Raw genomic sequence first — 17267 nt, forward strand, 5'->3', positions numbered from 1 at the left:
ATGTTCAAGAAACCAGTTGAAGATGGATGAACATGGTCAAGAGCTCGGTTTGAACTTCAGCAGCTCATCTTGACCATGTCTGCGTGCCCAAATGCATTGAGTTACTGCTTTTATTTGCATTAATGAGCAGGTGAACATGCGTACTTAACAAAGTGGCTGGTCAGTGCATGTAAATACTGAAAAAATAACCTTGCCCAACACAGCTAACACAACTTTTTCATGTTTTTGGTCCATGATTAACACTAATACCAGAGCGCTGACAGCTTTAAGGCTCACAGCCAGTTCACGGCTGGTGTCCCCACCACTTCTGTTTCTGCAACTCAAGGCTCTCATCCATCTGATGGGAATAAGACCTTCAGGCCAGCTGTGTGTCTGGACATGCTCTAATTCAAACTGCTCTTTGTTCCCTTCCTGGTCTTCGCTCCGTGACTGAACCTACTGCACTCCAGCTCCAGTTTGTCCCTCTGAGCTGACCCCATTGAAATGTAAAAGAGGCTTTTGTTTTTATTTGCTGTCAAATTAGTGCATCTGCAAATGGAAACTGACATCCAAATGAATCACATCAGGTGAAAAGGAAAAGTGGGCAACGGTATCTAAATGTTTATAGACAGAGATAAATGGAAAATCCAATAACAAATCTTACCTTTGCTCCTTTCACACCACTGCAGTCACATTTTCCACATGATGCACCACAGCCCTGAGGATGAGGAGAAACATAAAAATAACTTAGAGGAAAAATCACTTAGAAACGCATATGTTTGTGAAACTGGGTTTAGGTGGATCTTTTGTGGCCACTGGGGGTGGGAAACAAGAAATATGGCCATATTAAGATGTCTCAACTGTGCTCTCCTTTTATTTAAATTATATAAACAGTCACATGTATTCACAAGCTAGTTCCTAGCTCTGCTGTTTGGTTTGTGCTGTAGATTTGATTATGCTGAAATCAACTGCCAGCTGTGTCTCCTAACAGTAAAGGCCTCAAAACCCACAATTTAGCTGAAAGATGCCAAAAGGCCTCACAGAATTAAAGACTTGTGCAGATTTGACCATAAATTATCTGCAGGTCCTTTAAAAAATGCAACTTCACTTTTAACTAGTGAAAGAAGTTGGTTGTAGCAGGTTTAACTGTACTGATGATACTCCTGACATTGAAGGAAGGTCGGGTTTCTTTTAAGCCACATCAAGCGTTCAACAAGTAGCTTTGTAGAACTATTTGCTGGCAGTGGGACATCAATGCAGCTGGCCTCGGCCCTCCACCACCACTATGCTTCCTCTTCTCGGGGGTCTCCAGAGGCCGGAGCCTGGGAACTGGCCTGCACTGCCTTGGCTCTGTCTTTCACTTCTCCTCTCTTCCTTCTCTTCCCATCTTCCAGCTGTTGCTAGACTCACGTGTAAGGCGCTCAGCCAAAAGCCTGTCAGGGCTTTGGACCAGCTCTGGAGCCTTGAGCAGACACTCCACAGCTACTCTGCTCCCATGCATTTCTGTCTGTCTCTCGCAGTCACAACAAATAAATAGCTCTATTGCCATTTACAGTCCAACTTTGTCAGCCCAACATTAAATACCTGAGTCATGTCTAATCCTGTATTTACTGATATCAAATTCAGCCATTTGTCTGCCTCATTTCACTTTAAATCAATAAGTGGCTCAAAGAATGACGGGGAACAACAGCGAATGTTTTCAGCACCATGGAGCCCACACCCATCCACAGTGTACTTGTTCTCCACTGCTTGCCACACATTACATGTGTGGCCTGCAGTTTCCCACTGCTGCGCTCTAAAACAACTCCCCCTAACCCCGTTTCACTTCACCACCTCTGTTTGCTGAAAAGTTTTCTGCAACACCGCAGGAGAACGTAACGAACACCTGCTTTAGATCAGATTAGTGTCATAAGACAAACATGGGAAAAGAATATTGACTCTTAGGGAGACGAACATGTGGGTTTTATTATGGCAAATGTGCTGGCTCGCACGAATAAGGGCTTCTAGAATTGGATTAACATGATTTAATTTTTTATTTTTTGGCATTTCAACAAGGAAGTCGAGGCATGCTAATGGAGTGGCGCGATTCACTTGCATATTGTTAGCACTGCTGACCACAGCTGTTTGTGGGTATGTGTTGTCTCATTCACCTGCTGCTCTCGGTCTGTCTCAGAATCGCTCTTTGTCTGCTGTTTTTAAGACACAACTACTTTTGGAGTCATCACCAGGAAACCCAAGCTTCAAACCATGACACACAAACCAGTGACAAGCACCGCCCTATGATATCCACCGCTGCATCTCCAAACACAGCACCGGGATATGCGGGTAGATAAAAGTGGTGAGTCTTTGCTTTCTCTGGCTTGTTTTCCTTCTACGCCCATTATGCATCATCATTAACCCAAACATCAGATGGGAATGATGGGAGAAAGACCCAACTGACATCAGGAACAAAAAGAATCCCTTTTAATGACCTAAGCAGAGATAGCACACATGTCTGATTTGTCTGATCCTTAGAGGGAAGAGGGATCCTTAAAGGACCTTATCATAAATCCTCAGCTATACATCATAATGAGGGTTCTGATTATCGAGCTGTACCACAAGGTAGAAATCAAAACACAGAACTTGCGCAAAAAATATGAGATTAAAAAACATACAAACTGCAGTGGAATAGTAACAATAATACTTAAAATACTTTATTCTTTTATATATTTTTATTTACTTAATTCTCTTAATTGTATTCTTTTTTAAGATGAAGCATCACTAACCAAAGGGGGACATCACAGTCACATCACAGTATACATTCATCTTTCATATTCAGATATTATAGGGATGCATTAGGCCAATCATCAGATAGATACTGACATGACCTCAGACAGTAAACAGACTGTTGCTTTGTTCAAGCCAAAAACTCTTTTTGCTTGAAATGCTGTTTATACTCTTCAGGCAAATGACCAAGGCTGTGAGTCTTTGCTTAGCAGTTTCCAAGGCCTCAGGTTACTTGCTGTACTACTTTTGTCCATCACACCTTTTTGCAGCTAACTTCCCTCCGTGCAACACTGATCTTAGCCTCTAGTCTCCTTCTCCATGGAGGGTACTGCTCCGTGTGACTGTTCATCTCATAGCCAAGCATCTCTGTGATCACTGCCGCTGTGGTGTAGATGAGCTGACTAGTCTTGGTGATGATTGCAGTGGGGATTTCTGTAATGCTGCATTCACATCTTCTAGCAGACCTTCAGGGGGTACTTCATGTAGTCTTGGTAATCAGCCACTGAGGGTCCAGGTTTCCAGCTTCACCATGATCCTATCTTTCAGGTCAGCTGCTCTAGAACTCAACGGAGCTTCAGTCATACTTGGGGCTTGGTACCCAATCTCTGGTGGGGGTCATGGTATCTCCCCCCTGACCTGACATCCTGGCTACCTGTTGCCGTAGCATTTGTGTTGTACCTCACCGATCTCCAGCAGTTGCTTCTTCTGAGCTACTAGTTGTTTCGCTGTCAATCTGGATGTTGGGTATCGAAGATTCCAGCGGTCCCACATCCTCTTCATGTAATCCTTTCCACTGGGGTTAGTTGTGTAGTAGCATTCCAGCAGCAGCCTCTCATCCCTTGCCCACTTCTTGTTGCAGTAGCCCACTTCTCATCAACGTGTCCTGGTTCCTTAACACCTTGGACCTTGTTAATCTGGGCAACATCAGAGCCGGTACGGCTTCAATTGTCGCTCTCTCAGTCATATATATTTGTCGACATTTGTAATTTTGAGTGACCAAAGACTGACCAAATAAACGCTGAAGATTGTGTTACTCTGCAGAGAGAGCACGATCTCTCGCAGAAGGTGAGTGAGGTGTTAATGTTCACTGTCAAAATCCAGCGTTGGAGAAGAAACGTCTGAGATTCTTTGCAGCAGACAGCCTCACGTGTCTCTGGACTCGTGTTTATGTCGTTGCTAAGCCTGGATGCCAGGTGTGAATGTGTCCAGACTGTGAAAAATCAATATGATGTACCCTGGCAGATTGTGTATGTTTACTGGGCAAAGCACAAACTACAGCCTTCTCATAACTCCATCAATGTGACAAATTGTTTGTAATTGTTTACTGAAGTTGGAACAAGCAAAGAAACACACATCTTTAACATCTTTAAGAAGGATGGAGTGGATCCAAGTAAAAAGATTTCTTCCGTGGTACACTTAGTCACGTTCACAAGTCTTCACAGCCTAGGTATCCACGGTGTTACGTGTCATAGGTTTAAGGGAACACATTGTGCCAACCCTCTTCCCAGAAGGCCTAACTTTTCGACAGCACTTGCTCGATATGTCTGACATCATTACATACGCAAGCAAGAGACACTGAGACAAACCTGTGAGAGAGGAAGTGATGAGTAATGTTTGCTTTAGAGATTAAAAGCCTCTGTGAGGATGTCGCTCCGGAGATCCTGACAATAACACAAACTCTCTCAATGTAAACCAGAGAGCTGCCAAAAAAAGAACAGTAAAAGTAGCAAAGCACAAATTGTTAAAAGATAGACTCCAAGGATCAGGCTTTTACACCACCAGGTCCATTTTCACCTGGGGCTTTCATTATTTGCCTAGAAATTTTGTTTTTACATGTTGGCATAAAAGATTTGAACATCAGACCCGTAAGCTATCATTTGACACACTCCATTTCTTAGGTTCTCTTAGGCTTCTGATTTTATCTCAAAAATGTCCTCAGGAGACAGCTTAAAGAGATCTTTTTTTTTTTACATGTGCTGATTACGTGATACAATCTGAACCTGCACATTCAAACAGCAAACTTTGATCTCTGGCTGTTATTTTATTTTGCTGCTTTTGTGTAGATTTGCACTGCACTGATGTTGAAATCTTTACTGAATCGTTCAGTAAAATAATCTGCCATCAGAGAAAAGAATTTCATAACTTTTCCACAACCAATCAGTGCAGCACGCTGTCTTAACCACACTGCATTAAAATGCATTCCTGACCTCACATTTTTCATAAAACACTCCCATACAGACTCCATACAAACATCTTCACTCAGCACTGAACAAAGGATAAACAATGAGGGAAAGAAGCTGTAGTTTTAAGGTTTGGTTTGCACAGTTAGAGCCATCCGGCTTTCCTCTGTGGCTTTGCGATTCAGAACCTCAGCTCCTCTTTCCAAAGTGGGCATATCCACATCCAGCTTCCAAACACAACAAGTGCACCTCATGTGTATAAGTTTTAACCAATGTTTGCACAAATCTTGTGAGCTGAACTTTTGTACAGAGTGTTTTTGAAGGGAGCAGTACTGGCTATTACCATGAGGGCAGAAAAATTCCCATCGCTGCAGTGCTCCACACTGACTATACATTTACAACAGCTGTAACAGTTTCACTGCACGCCTCTCTCCATGTTAAGGGGAACTGAAGATCACACAAACATCTGGTCAGTGTCATCTGCAGACCCTTTTTTTTAAAACGGCGTGACATTCCCAGCACATTCCTTTCATAACATCCTACCCCCAGGGTATTCTGGTGGGGGTGAATGCTGCAGTGTGTTGGTTAGATTTGGTGCCCCCCTCCCACACACACACACACACACACACACACACACACACACACACACACACACACACACTTTTCTTTTTTTTATATTAACACAAACAATTAAATCTAACAAAGCCCCGACAGTAGGATAAACTTAATAGCTATCAGACAGCATCAAAATACACAAACAGCTTACACACCAGTGTTGGTCAAGTTACTTGAAAAAAGTAATCAGTTACAAATTACTGATTACTTCCCCCCAAAAGTAATCCCGTTACTTTACTAATTACTTATTTTCAAAAGTAATTAATAACTTAGTTACTTAGTTACTTTTTAAAAACACTATTTACAACCTGAATAGGTGATAAAGCGATAGATCTTTCAGCCCAGTTCTACTTTTTCTGCATAATTCATCATACAAAATGTAATCAAATGGAAAAGTCTCTTTTTAAAACTTGTTTTATTAGTTTTAATCTTTTAACTTTATGCATCAAGCAAAAATTAAATTATATGCAACATTCTCTGACTGGAAGAAATTTGTTTAACATTTAAACCTATTTTCTGCACATTCCAGCACATAAAATAAAATATTTTTTTGTGTTTACACTCACTCTTTCAAATAGATGCAAGTAAAACACAGCAGAAAATAAATAAAATCAAAGACTCAGCGGTCCTGTTGCTCTATTTTCACCTGTAAAGCAGGACTGGGGTAGGCGGAGGTTTACCCTGGTGCAGGTGTGCCGCAGCGGTCAGTGGAAGAATCCGAAGTTTCTCGTGGCGCACTCGGTGCTTGCTTGGAAGTTTAGGGTTTTTGCTGTAAAAGAAGTTTTCTTCCCACGCACAACGGACACTAATGTTTTTGTCACTTTTTATGGAATCAAACTCAAAATAAGGTCAGTACTTCCACGCTTTAAACGCTGCACGCTCATGCTCTCTCCCGCACTCAATATATTATCCATTGTTGATCTGCACACAGCTGTTGTCACAAACGTCGCACTCGCTTACGTCACTGTCATGACACACTCTCGCAAAAAATCACGGTTTTAGTAACGCAGTAACGCAGCGTTCCTACGGGAAAGTAACGGTAATCTAATTACCGTTTTTGCAATAGTAATCCCTTACATTACTCGTTACTTGAAAAAAGTAATCAGATTACAATAACGCGTTACAAGTAACGCGTTACTGCCCATCTCTGTTACACACATCTGTCCTTTTGACCATGAGTTAAGGTTTTTAACCAAAGTCATGCACAAATGTTCTGGGAGCTCACATCAAGACATTAACTATGTGGTGAAAGTCTGCAGTTTGTTTTTTTGTTTGTTTTTTTGCTTTCAGAACAAAAAACACAAGAAAAACACAAGTTCAGCAGCGTGACAGGAGTTATTCCCCCTTGGTTATCTCCCCGGCTACGGGGGGAGCAGAGGCTTCCTTCCACACTGATATGGATTTCACTGAGGGGCAAAGCTGATAACTCGGCAGGACAATTTGCTGTTCCTAACATAATCTTTATCCAATGTGGTTGTCACATATAGTCCTTCACTTGAGTCGCATTTGGCATGCTGTGATAAACAAAAACCCTAAAATCTCTGCGATCTAGACTGCCACTATCTCCCCTGAGTCAGTTGTTTTGCAGCTGGAAACGGAAACTGCTGCACTTCTCAGCTATTTCAACCTAAACACCAGATTCGGCATGTGAGGTGAGTCATGCCGTTGCATCACTTAGCTTTGTATTTATATTCTCAACTGTGTTTTGGGCGTTTTTTTCAACTGTTTGGGTTTTGGCTCCGCTAATTACTCGTAATCGCATCCGATGAGATGATCTGGCTTTGTGTCACAACCGTAAATATTATGCAACATTGTGAAGATGTTAACATATCGAGCAACCTTCACATAAACAGCTGTGAATTTTCTTTCGTGAAGTAACTAAAATAAAGTTTTGCAAGATCCTCCCCCCTTCGGTGTGCTGAAGTGCGTCCACAGGCAATCCTCATTATGAGCCATCAAACAGGATCCTCCTCTGTTTCGGTCAATTTACCAAAGTGGAATCAATGTTTAACCTGTGTAAGCCACCCAATAAAGAGATGCTCACGACGCTAAACCACAGATCATTGCTTCCATACGGAGACAATTAGGATAGATTTACTCCATAAATGTTAGAAGGAGCCCAGGGCTCATTAGGCAGTGCTAAATGAGACAGTTATGGAGCACAGAGCGTTACAGTCAGCACAACGCTCTGGGCACAGCTGATTTTGATGTCTAGATAACCGTACAAAATTAGCATCTCTGTGGTGCCAACTCGTCTTTCTCGTGGTTTTATTTATTTGTCTAGCTGCCCTTGTCCACAAATATGCTCGTCCTCTCAGCATTCCTCATGCTGAAAAACGAGGGCGAGAAATATAAAGCCAAAAAAACCCTGAAATATTAAAAGAGATGAGCGGAGAAGGATTGATAAGCTTTTTCGGCATGTGCTCGGTTTGAAGCCTGCTCCTCTAACATTCCTGGCCTTCTCTGGTTCTGAGTCAAGGATGGGAGAATAGAAGTGGAGGAGGGGAATTTTCTATCTTACTGCCATACTTGGAAGACGAGGCTCCTGGTGCAACTCGCTGTGTAAACAAGCGTGTCTGTGTGAGAGAGAGCAACACGTGCACCAACTGAAAGAGCTTTTTTTTTTTCTAATTCAATATCAAAAATCATGTTTAATTCATAAAATGTATTTAAACACTTTTAAAATTTGTGTATATTTTTTTGCTTTACATCAAATTTTGAAACGCATTTAGCCACAGTAGTAACATTCATCTGTAAATAAATTACACCCAGGCTAAAGATAAAATATAGTTAGCTTAGCTTTGTGAGCCAGTTTACGATGGGGAAACATCTGGCTGAGTCAAAAAAGAAATCAATAAATAAAATCCACCTTTGGTAAAATTACCTTCCCTTATTCAATTCAGGGTTGTAGGGGACTGTCCCCTAACCCAGCTGTCATACAGTGAAAGGCAGGCTCCACCCTGACTGGTCTATCACTGGACTATCATGATGACTTTGCACTCTGAGGGGAGTATTCAGAAAAACACACACAGACACAAGGAGAACATGCAAAGTCCAAAAGTCACAGTGAAGCATCTGCATCAGACCAGGTCACATCTGCACCACCCTGCTGTACCACCATGCCATGCAAACCTAATAATGTATTTATATGATGAATTTGAAGAAAAAAACCCTGACAAAACAGTCCAAATCTACTTTCCCCCTTGTCCTGTCTTGTTAAGCTATCAGATGAGCTTAATATATGACTACATCTTAAACAGGAGTCACAGTAGTTGCACATAATTTGAGAGTCATACTTGGAGATATGTTATATGTACGTTCTGCAATAAAACAAACAAAGGTTTCTGTTTCCTGTATTTAAAGACTCCTGCGGCGCTTATTAGCCAATACCAGCTTGATGTAAAGCATGTCCTGTTCTGGCCACAGGCAGCAGGTAGCCTATTCATCTGTACCAGAGAAACAGTTCAAGGCTTCTGTAACTAAAAGCAGATGCATCTGTAGAGACTAGTTCACACATATATACACACACACGGACTCAATCATGCCCGCACAAAAAGCCAAATGAATTAGCCTGTTAGAAACATACACACATGCAATGGATGTAAACAAAATGAGAAACAGACGCAGGAAAATCTGTGAAATCAGAAACCTTGGCAAACATGATATCACATGCCTGAGCTCGCTGGGAAAATCTGAACGAAAATGCATGAAAATGACTTAACACTCAAGTCTCTGCTAAAAGGCACACAGGCAAACACAAATGCATAAACAAACATTAACTTGCACACCAGTCAGTTGTTACTCTGCTGATGCATGAGCATGTGTGGCCAAGGTTAATTTGGGAGCAAAGATGTGTATGTTTTATAGTAAAGCATCTCTGAGTATCACTTTAACTCCAGCATCCTAACAAACACACAACTTATGCTATGGAGCCTCAGAAATTGAACATGTAAGCACACATAAAACATGCATTATTAACACTGTGCAGTCCATTTCACCGGTCCAGCACCAGCCATATGGAGTCCACCCAGGAACTGTCACACACAAAATTAACTCAGCTAATGGGAAAATTGCTTTATACAATTTGTCAGGCTTTGCTGATTCCCAAAATGTTGTGTGTGTGTGCCTGTGTACATGTGGATTTGAGTTGTACAAGTTTGTGTTGATCACTCCCTGCACATGTTGAGAAATCACAAAGTCCTTTTTGATAGTTTTATGAATTAGACTAAAGCCAAAAACAGCCACAAGGTCTACTAGTTCATTTAAACAATGTCATAAATCACTGCAGTGCTTTACTTTATCATTGCCAAATCAGACTAAGCGGGTCACCTTTCACTCGACTTCAGATCTTAATGCTTCCAACACATCCGATCCTATATTCCTGCTGTAGATTACAAAGAGTTGCTGACCTTTTTTAATCAGCTAGTCGACAGGCCTTCCATCTTGACCTGTCACATGACCCAGACAGAAACACCCAAATGACCTGTAACCTCTGCTCAGGCCATTAGTGGGGATTTAGAAGGCCAAACAAGACTTCCATACAAAGGTCATCTTGATAAATCAGCTCTTCCTCAGTCTGCGAATGGAGATGTGAATGTGGATCAAATGTTACCTTGTTAGCAAATTAAGTCAGACTCCTACTAATCTCCTTCAGAGGGGACTTTCCTGCTCTAACTACCGAACAAACACACATACACACTCCACCTCTGCCCACAAGCGGGCTCTTTGTTGAGGAAAGAGGACACTTTTAACACTCAAATGCAAAAGATTATGTGGCACGCTCATAAAAAAATGTAGCCTGAGAAATCAGAACTCTGGCAAGCTAACTGTGAGATCTTGTTGCAGTTTTCTCATCTCTGCCTGTGGGAGAGAAATGTGTTCATGGTTGCTATGCAGAGCTCTGTTCACGTGCCCACACATCACTTGTCTGGGCAGTTATTGTTCCACACACAAGTTAACAAAATAAATTCCTCTACAATCCCACAGGAATGAGATTGGTAACAAACATCACATCAAAATCTGCACGTCTTTTTCTTGCCTCCTCCTAAATCAGTTTGACGTGTCTGTGCCCTGGAAGTGAAATATGACAATCAACAAGAACGGAGTTTAAACATTGTTTTCAGCAAATCTGCTTTTGATGCAATCAGAGGAAGAAACTGGTCAGAAGGCGGTGATGAAGGGGTGGCAACAATGACTTTTTTTTTAAGGCGTTTGTATTCTTTGAAAAGGGGCCAATTCTGTTCATGCTCACTTCAACTCTGCCTGCCTCCTCTGTGAATGTGCAGCGCTGGACACCGGATATAAGCTTTGGGAAGCCATTCTTTCTCAAAGGAGGAAGGCCTCTTCCTTGCCTTTTATGCTCACAAAGACAAGAAGGGGTTGGGTCAGCATTACTTGTCTCTCAAGAGTGCTCTGGTATCTGGGAATAACGTCAGGAGATGAGGACAAGCAATGACCTCTGCGACTTAAGTTTCACTGGTTTCGTTCTCAGCCTGGAACATTCTCACACAAATTAGCACGCGTAAAGAACAATGAAAGAAATGATCACAGCCCATTAGTTTTTAAAGTCTTCTTTGTGAACATGTACCTTATAGGGACAGCAGTTCTATGAGCTAACATCAGCTACTGAGGTGATATTCAGCTTGCTTGCGTTTCTTTTTTTAAGTAGATGCTTTTTCAGACTTCCTGAAGGTCAAGTTGTTCTTTGGTCATTGGCTCTTTTTCACTCGTTTTCAGTCCAGTCCTTGTACCCAATCATCTTAAAAATTGATCTTGTCAAAGCTGACACAAAAAGACACTTTGATCCATCATGTAATACCAACTTGATGACAATGATCCCAAACACACTGCCAATGCAGTAAAAGCATACCGGGTTAGAAAAACTGTCAGTCATGGATTGGGCTCCCCAGAGCTCGGACCCTAACATTATTGAAGCAGTGTGGGATCATCTGGGCACAGAATGTAACAAAAGGTGTCCAACATCCAAAGAACAGCTCTGAATGTCCTTCAAGAAGTCTGCAAAACTATTCCTGAAGACTATTTAAAGAAAGACCGAAATAAATGAAAAAAAAGCTTGCCTAAGTGAGTTAGACTTTGTTGAAAAAATAAGGTGGTCATGCCAAATATTGACTTTATAGCTCATTACACTTGCACAAACTGTCTGCTTGTATTTCCATGTATGGTTCTCAATTTCAGTAAATCACTCCACCTACTTCCCACTTTCCAAGCAAAATATAAAGAAATGAGCACGGTATATTAGACTTTAAAACTGCATATTAGAATAAAAATATCATTAAGCTTATGCTTACTGGTGGAGTAACCATTACTGAAGCATAAAAAAATATTTTGGTAATTAACAATACTGTTAATTTAGAGCAGCTGTGGCATAAACCTTACATCAGATGATGGTCTAATACATTTCTTAAGCACTGAAATAGTCTGACCAGATTACCCGGAGCACCAGCTCTTAAAGTGGAGAACTCCAGTGGTCCACAGCTCATAGCCAAAGGGCCTCCAAAATAATTTACTATAAACTTTTAAAATGCTGTCCGGTTGTATAAAAGCTCATACGTACAGATGGGGACCATTTACTCAAAAAGGAAGAAACATGCAGAAACATAAAGTTTTCTCCCTTGTAAGAAGTTCCTATTAATAATAATAATATCTAGAAAACCTGAATGGAGTATGTTTAGCTCTAAGCTCTGTTTCACACAGGCATTTCTATTTGTGCAGTATGTGAAGCTGCACAACTTGAGTGTAAGAAGAAGAGGAAATTCCAAGGACAAGAGAAAGAAAGCCTTTATCGTTGTACTTCACAAACTAATGAAGGCCTAATTGAGCCCTTTAGGCCCATTATCATACCACACTATTCATCTGATAGCCAGCTAATAGAAAGAGTTTCTCTCTATTGTTCTCCTACATCCGTGCCAATCCTTATCTTCCATAACGTCATTACATCCCTACTGTTTGAACATATGGTGAGATTACAGTTTACAGATTACACCACTCTGAGGCTTTAAAGATGCAGAACCCTGGCGACAGATCTGACCTCATATCTGTTAAAAATGCCTTAAACTGCCCCTACGCATTGAAAGACTGGCATATCTCATCTTCTGCTGATGTGAACCATATCATGTGACCTCCTTAGCTTGTTTGCTACTCAATTTTATCTGATTAAGGCCTTTTCTGGAAAACTTCAGGAGAATGACCTCTTGTTCTCCAGCAACATGACAGAGCTCAAGCATCTGCAGCCACATAAAAGGGCGACACGGGAGACGATGGATAACTCATCTGTTCTTCCAGGAAAGAGGTTCAAGGCTCTAAGTATGGATACGGGAGAACTTCGGGTCCTCTGCAGCTGGATCTGCAATTTCTGTCAATCCCTCCTGAACCTTTAGTGTCATAAGCATTCAGGTCTCCCCAGTCTGGTAAAAACACAAGGTAACTCTAGCCCAGTTACAATGAGACGAGCGTGCAGTGAGAAGTGTAGGCCAGATGTAAATAAAAAAATACATCACTGTAAGACGTCAATTTTATGCTCAGCTGACAGAAATGTGATGAATCGATCATATCTAGACTTGTTGACAGACACACACACACACACAAAACACATTCTGGAAAGAGCCTTGATAAGTTAACTTATAATGGGGCAAATATGAGCCATGTGCCTCTCTCATCTGCACTGAGATGCTGGGCTAGATTGCCATCACTCAGTAAATCAGTTACCCCACCCACCATACAAGCTGCTGTTTTCATGTTCTCTTGCTATCATTCCTAACTCTCGTTTGCAATCTCAGCAGAGGCCTCTGCTGGGGATTTTCATCGGGCATCAAAACACTTAACCACAGCAACATGATGCAGTATCAAACGGTCCCTACATGCTGACAAGAGGTGTTTTAGGCATGCTTGCCAGTTTACAAAATAATAAAATAAGTAATTGCTTTAAAAAAAAATCTTTAATTATATGAAACTAACAAAAAAATGTATTAAAACATAATAATAAATTCAACTTAAAATGATTTTAAAAGTTTTTAATAAAACTAAATTAAAACTATATGTTTTTTAATGTTTCCAGTGTTGCTTATCTTTCATATTAAGGAGATATTTAACACCCATCATGTTCAGTATAAAACAGTATTAAATCGGAATATTGAACAACTAATATAGAAATTTCAGTTGAAGTTGTAAGAGATGTAAGGGGGAAAAAACAGCTATTCGAGTTAACTGTGACAGGCAATTTGTAAAAGGATTTATTGATACTTAAGCACCAAGAGAAGCCCTAAATCCCTCATATCCCTCTGGAGAGGGAAAGTGTAGGTTATCAAAGAGTAAACGATCATCTGTACCACGATCCTAACCAGCTGTTGCATGTCTCAGCCCATTTCTATGATTGGACTGCTTATGTTTTGGCAGGTTTTACCACAATTTGCTCAGTGGTAATTGATTTAACTATGAAACTCAAGATTGGGTGGATAAAAAAAAAATAACACGTTGTCCCAAATCCGGGAACAACTGGTGTAGAAAACACTACATATCAAAATCAAAACTAAAATATTTTGCCAAAACCGTATCTGTTATCTGCAACTTTTTACCACTGCTGACATTAAAGAGGCTCAGGAACACTCAGTTCTGCACACTGGTGTAAAACAAACTGTTCATGTGAGTCAGGTCTGATGGGATCTTTATTTGATTTGGATGGATTTTTTTATAAGAACAAACATATCCTTTCAGAAACTTAGAGGGTCTGAACAAGACCCTAACAGAGTCTTGTTCAGTGAGGTAATGCAAGAAGGTTTTATTATCTGCTGCACATGATGATCATTAAAAATATACACAGCAGATAAGCTGATAGATGTGTATTTATATTAAAAATGAGCATGTGATTGTTTTCATGTGTAACCTGTAACATCATAGCAAGAAGGTCCTGGTTTGAACCCCAGTCGGCGCCTTTCTCTGTGGGACCTGCACGTCCCTCCCGTGCCAGTGTGGCTCGTCCTTGGGTACTCTAGCTTCCTAAGGTAAAGTACTTCAGCATGAGTGTATTAGCAGGTTGTTTTCTTGCACTCATGTGGTTGTACAAGCTTTGCCCTGTTTTTTGGTTTTTTTCCCATGTGTTTTTTTTTTTTTTCCTGAATATAACACCAGCAAGAAGAAAATACAGCAAGTCCCCATCTTCAGAAGATTGAATCCTGTAAGGTTTTATCTATAAACTCTCCCATTCACACAAACAGGTGACACAAAGATCACAGGGAGACTTAAATGTTGTTGATGTTCTCTGAATTTTGATAAAGTACACAAATATTGTTCCAGTTTCTCCAAACCCAACTTGAAAATGATCAGATTTTGATGAAACCCAAATATGCTACGTGTCAGCAGCAGCACCAGTTCCTAGCAAGAGAGCTAATGTAGCATGGAGGCTAAGAGCAAATTAGCAGTAGCTAAGAGGGTTTTTATTTTCTTTAAGCTTAGCTACAACAAAGTCACAAACTCTGAACAGCTGAGTTGACAAAACTCAAAAGACTTAGAACACAGTAATGCTTTTTCTTGCTCGCTCCCACTGTCATTATGATCAGTGTCATAACTGAACTTATGCTAACATAAGATGTTAAAAAAGGGAAACTCAGAACGAGAGGAAGTACACAGTAGCCTGGTAATTGAAAAACTGAGTTTAATATTATTATTATATACATATTATTATTATATATTGTACATTATCAACTTACTAAACAATACCAATTCAATGAACTTATATTAGTGGATGTATTTATTTGCTATTACATAAAGCAGTACTCAACACTGGCCTGTTACTTGAAACAAACATATCTTTATCACTATAACAATACAAAAGAATTGCGTGGCTCTAAGGTTTTTCCAACAGGTGCTCTGCAGAAGGGTGAAAAAAACTCAAAAAAGAGAGATTGCAGAGGCAGTCTGTTAAAGGTAAAATTACAGAAGTATTTAATTCTAGAAGCAATTCAGCAAGCAAAACAGACCAACATGTACTGACTCAAAGTCTTCACCAGGCTCTGTTGGGTCTGTTTTGCTTGCTGAATTGCTCCTATTTAACAAACTGCCACAGCACTACTCTACTTTTTACCAACATATCTTTACTGGGCAGTATTTGTTCATGCTCAGCAATGACTTGAGTCTTGCATCTGTTCTTTGTACTTTAAAGTGAGATACAAATACCTTATTTCCACCTAAGCGGTAGCAGTGTTAATGGTGCAAAACCAGCTTTGCGATAGTGCCTTTAAAGACCACACTTTTACTGCAGAACATTATATAGGTTTACATGGAGGAAGTTTGGGGGATTTCCACTGGAAGAAAATCATGGCAGACAGAATCTGTAGACTGCATCTAATGACTGTTGGACTTTGTCTAGAAAGCCCTACAATAGCCACTGCCACTAGTTGTTCCAGCTTTGGGAGCTGCAGCTGAATCAGTACCAGCTTTTAGGCACCAGCATGAGTCATTTTTGTGTCGAAACTAGAGAAATAAATTCTAGATTAGGCGCCAGCACCATGCCAGTGGGAAAGAGCGATAAGACAGAAGCCTTTGGAGCCAAAAAATGAACAGCTGAAGGAAGGGATACAACACTTGTTCAGGCTAGGAAAAAAGCCATAAATCTAATGATATCATCATCATTGTCCAATACTGGACAATTTGGCAGCAGTAGGTGAAGGTTCAGGTCGAGGGATATCAAGTGAGACTAAACTGTTTGCTACGGGGTATCATCACTGGCTCCGAGACACATTCTTCCACTTCTGGGGCTCATAGCCTTGTTACCTCCTCCCCTTAACCTCAATCACTCACCACCTCGCACCTCCCTGTTAGACAGATATATCCATTACACCATCTCTGCCCAAATCACAGATGACATTTATGACTCACCAATTTCACACTTACATGGCTAATTGCACTTTTGCCATAGCAGGAATCCTAAGGGAAGTAACCAGTCTCAAGGAAAACATACATAGTGATCCTTAAGTAGTTAAAGTGCGGAAAGTATTAGCATGGGACAAAAAAAAAAGCACCAAAAGAAGTGTTTTATGTGCCAAAAGTAAACTGCAGCTGTGACAAATCTTAAAGAATATCCTCCTTGATGATGCTTGGACCACAGGGAATTGAAAAGGGCTTCTCCATGCTTAGCCAACTTCTTAAATCCCCTACTCACATGGCACAGGGAACACACACACACACAGAAACACACACACACATAAAATGGGGCACCATTTGCTACAGTACTTGACTAAGAAGGTCAGGGGAGAATTTTCTTTGTTACGCAGTGACGCCTGTCAAAATAAGAGGACACCAACACGATTGCAAATCTTCCAAATGTAGGCATTTTTACAACGCTAATGCCGGGGGTCAGGCAGGTTGTACCTTCCCAGGGCACAATGCTTGGTTGGTGGTCAGTCAGCGGCAGAGTCAGCTGTCATGTCTGTGGGAAAGTAGGTTGTAATACTGCCTAGACAAAACTACATGCAGCCTTCTTGGCACTTTGGGCAGCAACAGTTCCAATTCGAGTCTTGATATGGATTCTTAGCTTTCAAAGTGGAGAAAGTTCCTCAGGCAGTATGAGGATTAGCAGCTGTAAATGTTGCTTCCGTCACTCATCTCGGATCCGAGTTGATCCTTGTTGGGATTCACCCCGTCCTGGCACGTCATAGCCAAGCTGGGAGGTGGAACCCATGACTTTCCCACCACTTACTGTGTTTCCGAAAACCT

At 40.9% G+C, this 17267-nt stretch overlaps 1 protein-coding gene across 1 annotated transcript in view; it reads right to left on the minus strand.

The window, feature by feature from the left end:
• The window catches only part of col4a1 (collagen, type IV, alpha 1), a 48726-nt gene that overhangs the window by 26520 nt on the left and 4939 nt on the right, over nucleotides 1–17267 (minus strand). Inside the window, exon 2 of the mRNA XM_031734558.2 lies at nucleotides 644–697. Coding sequence (XP_031590418.2) covers nucleotides 644–697 — 54 coding nt within the window. The remainder of the gene's footprint in view (nucleotides 1–643; nucleotides 698–17267) is intronic.

This window comes from Oreochromis aureus, linkage group 16 (genome assembly GCF_013358895.1).
Source record: "Oreochromis aureus strain Israel breed Guangdong linkage group 16, ZZ_aureus, whole genome shotgun sequence".
NCBI lineage: Eukaryota > Metazoa > Chordata > Actinopteri > Cichliformes > Cichlidae > Oreochromis > Oreochromis aureus.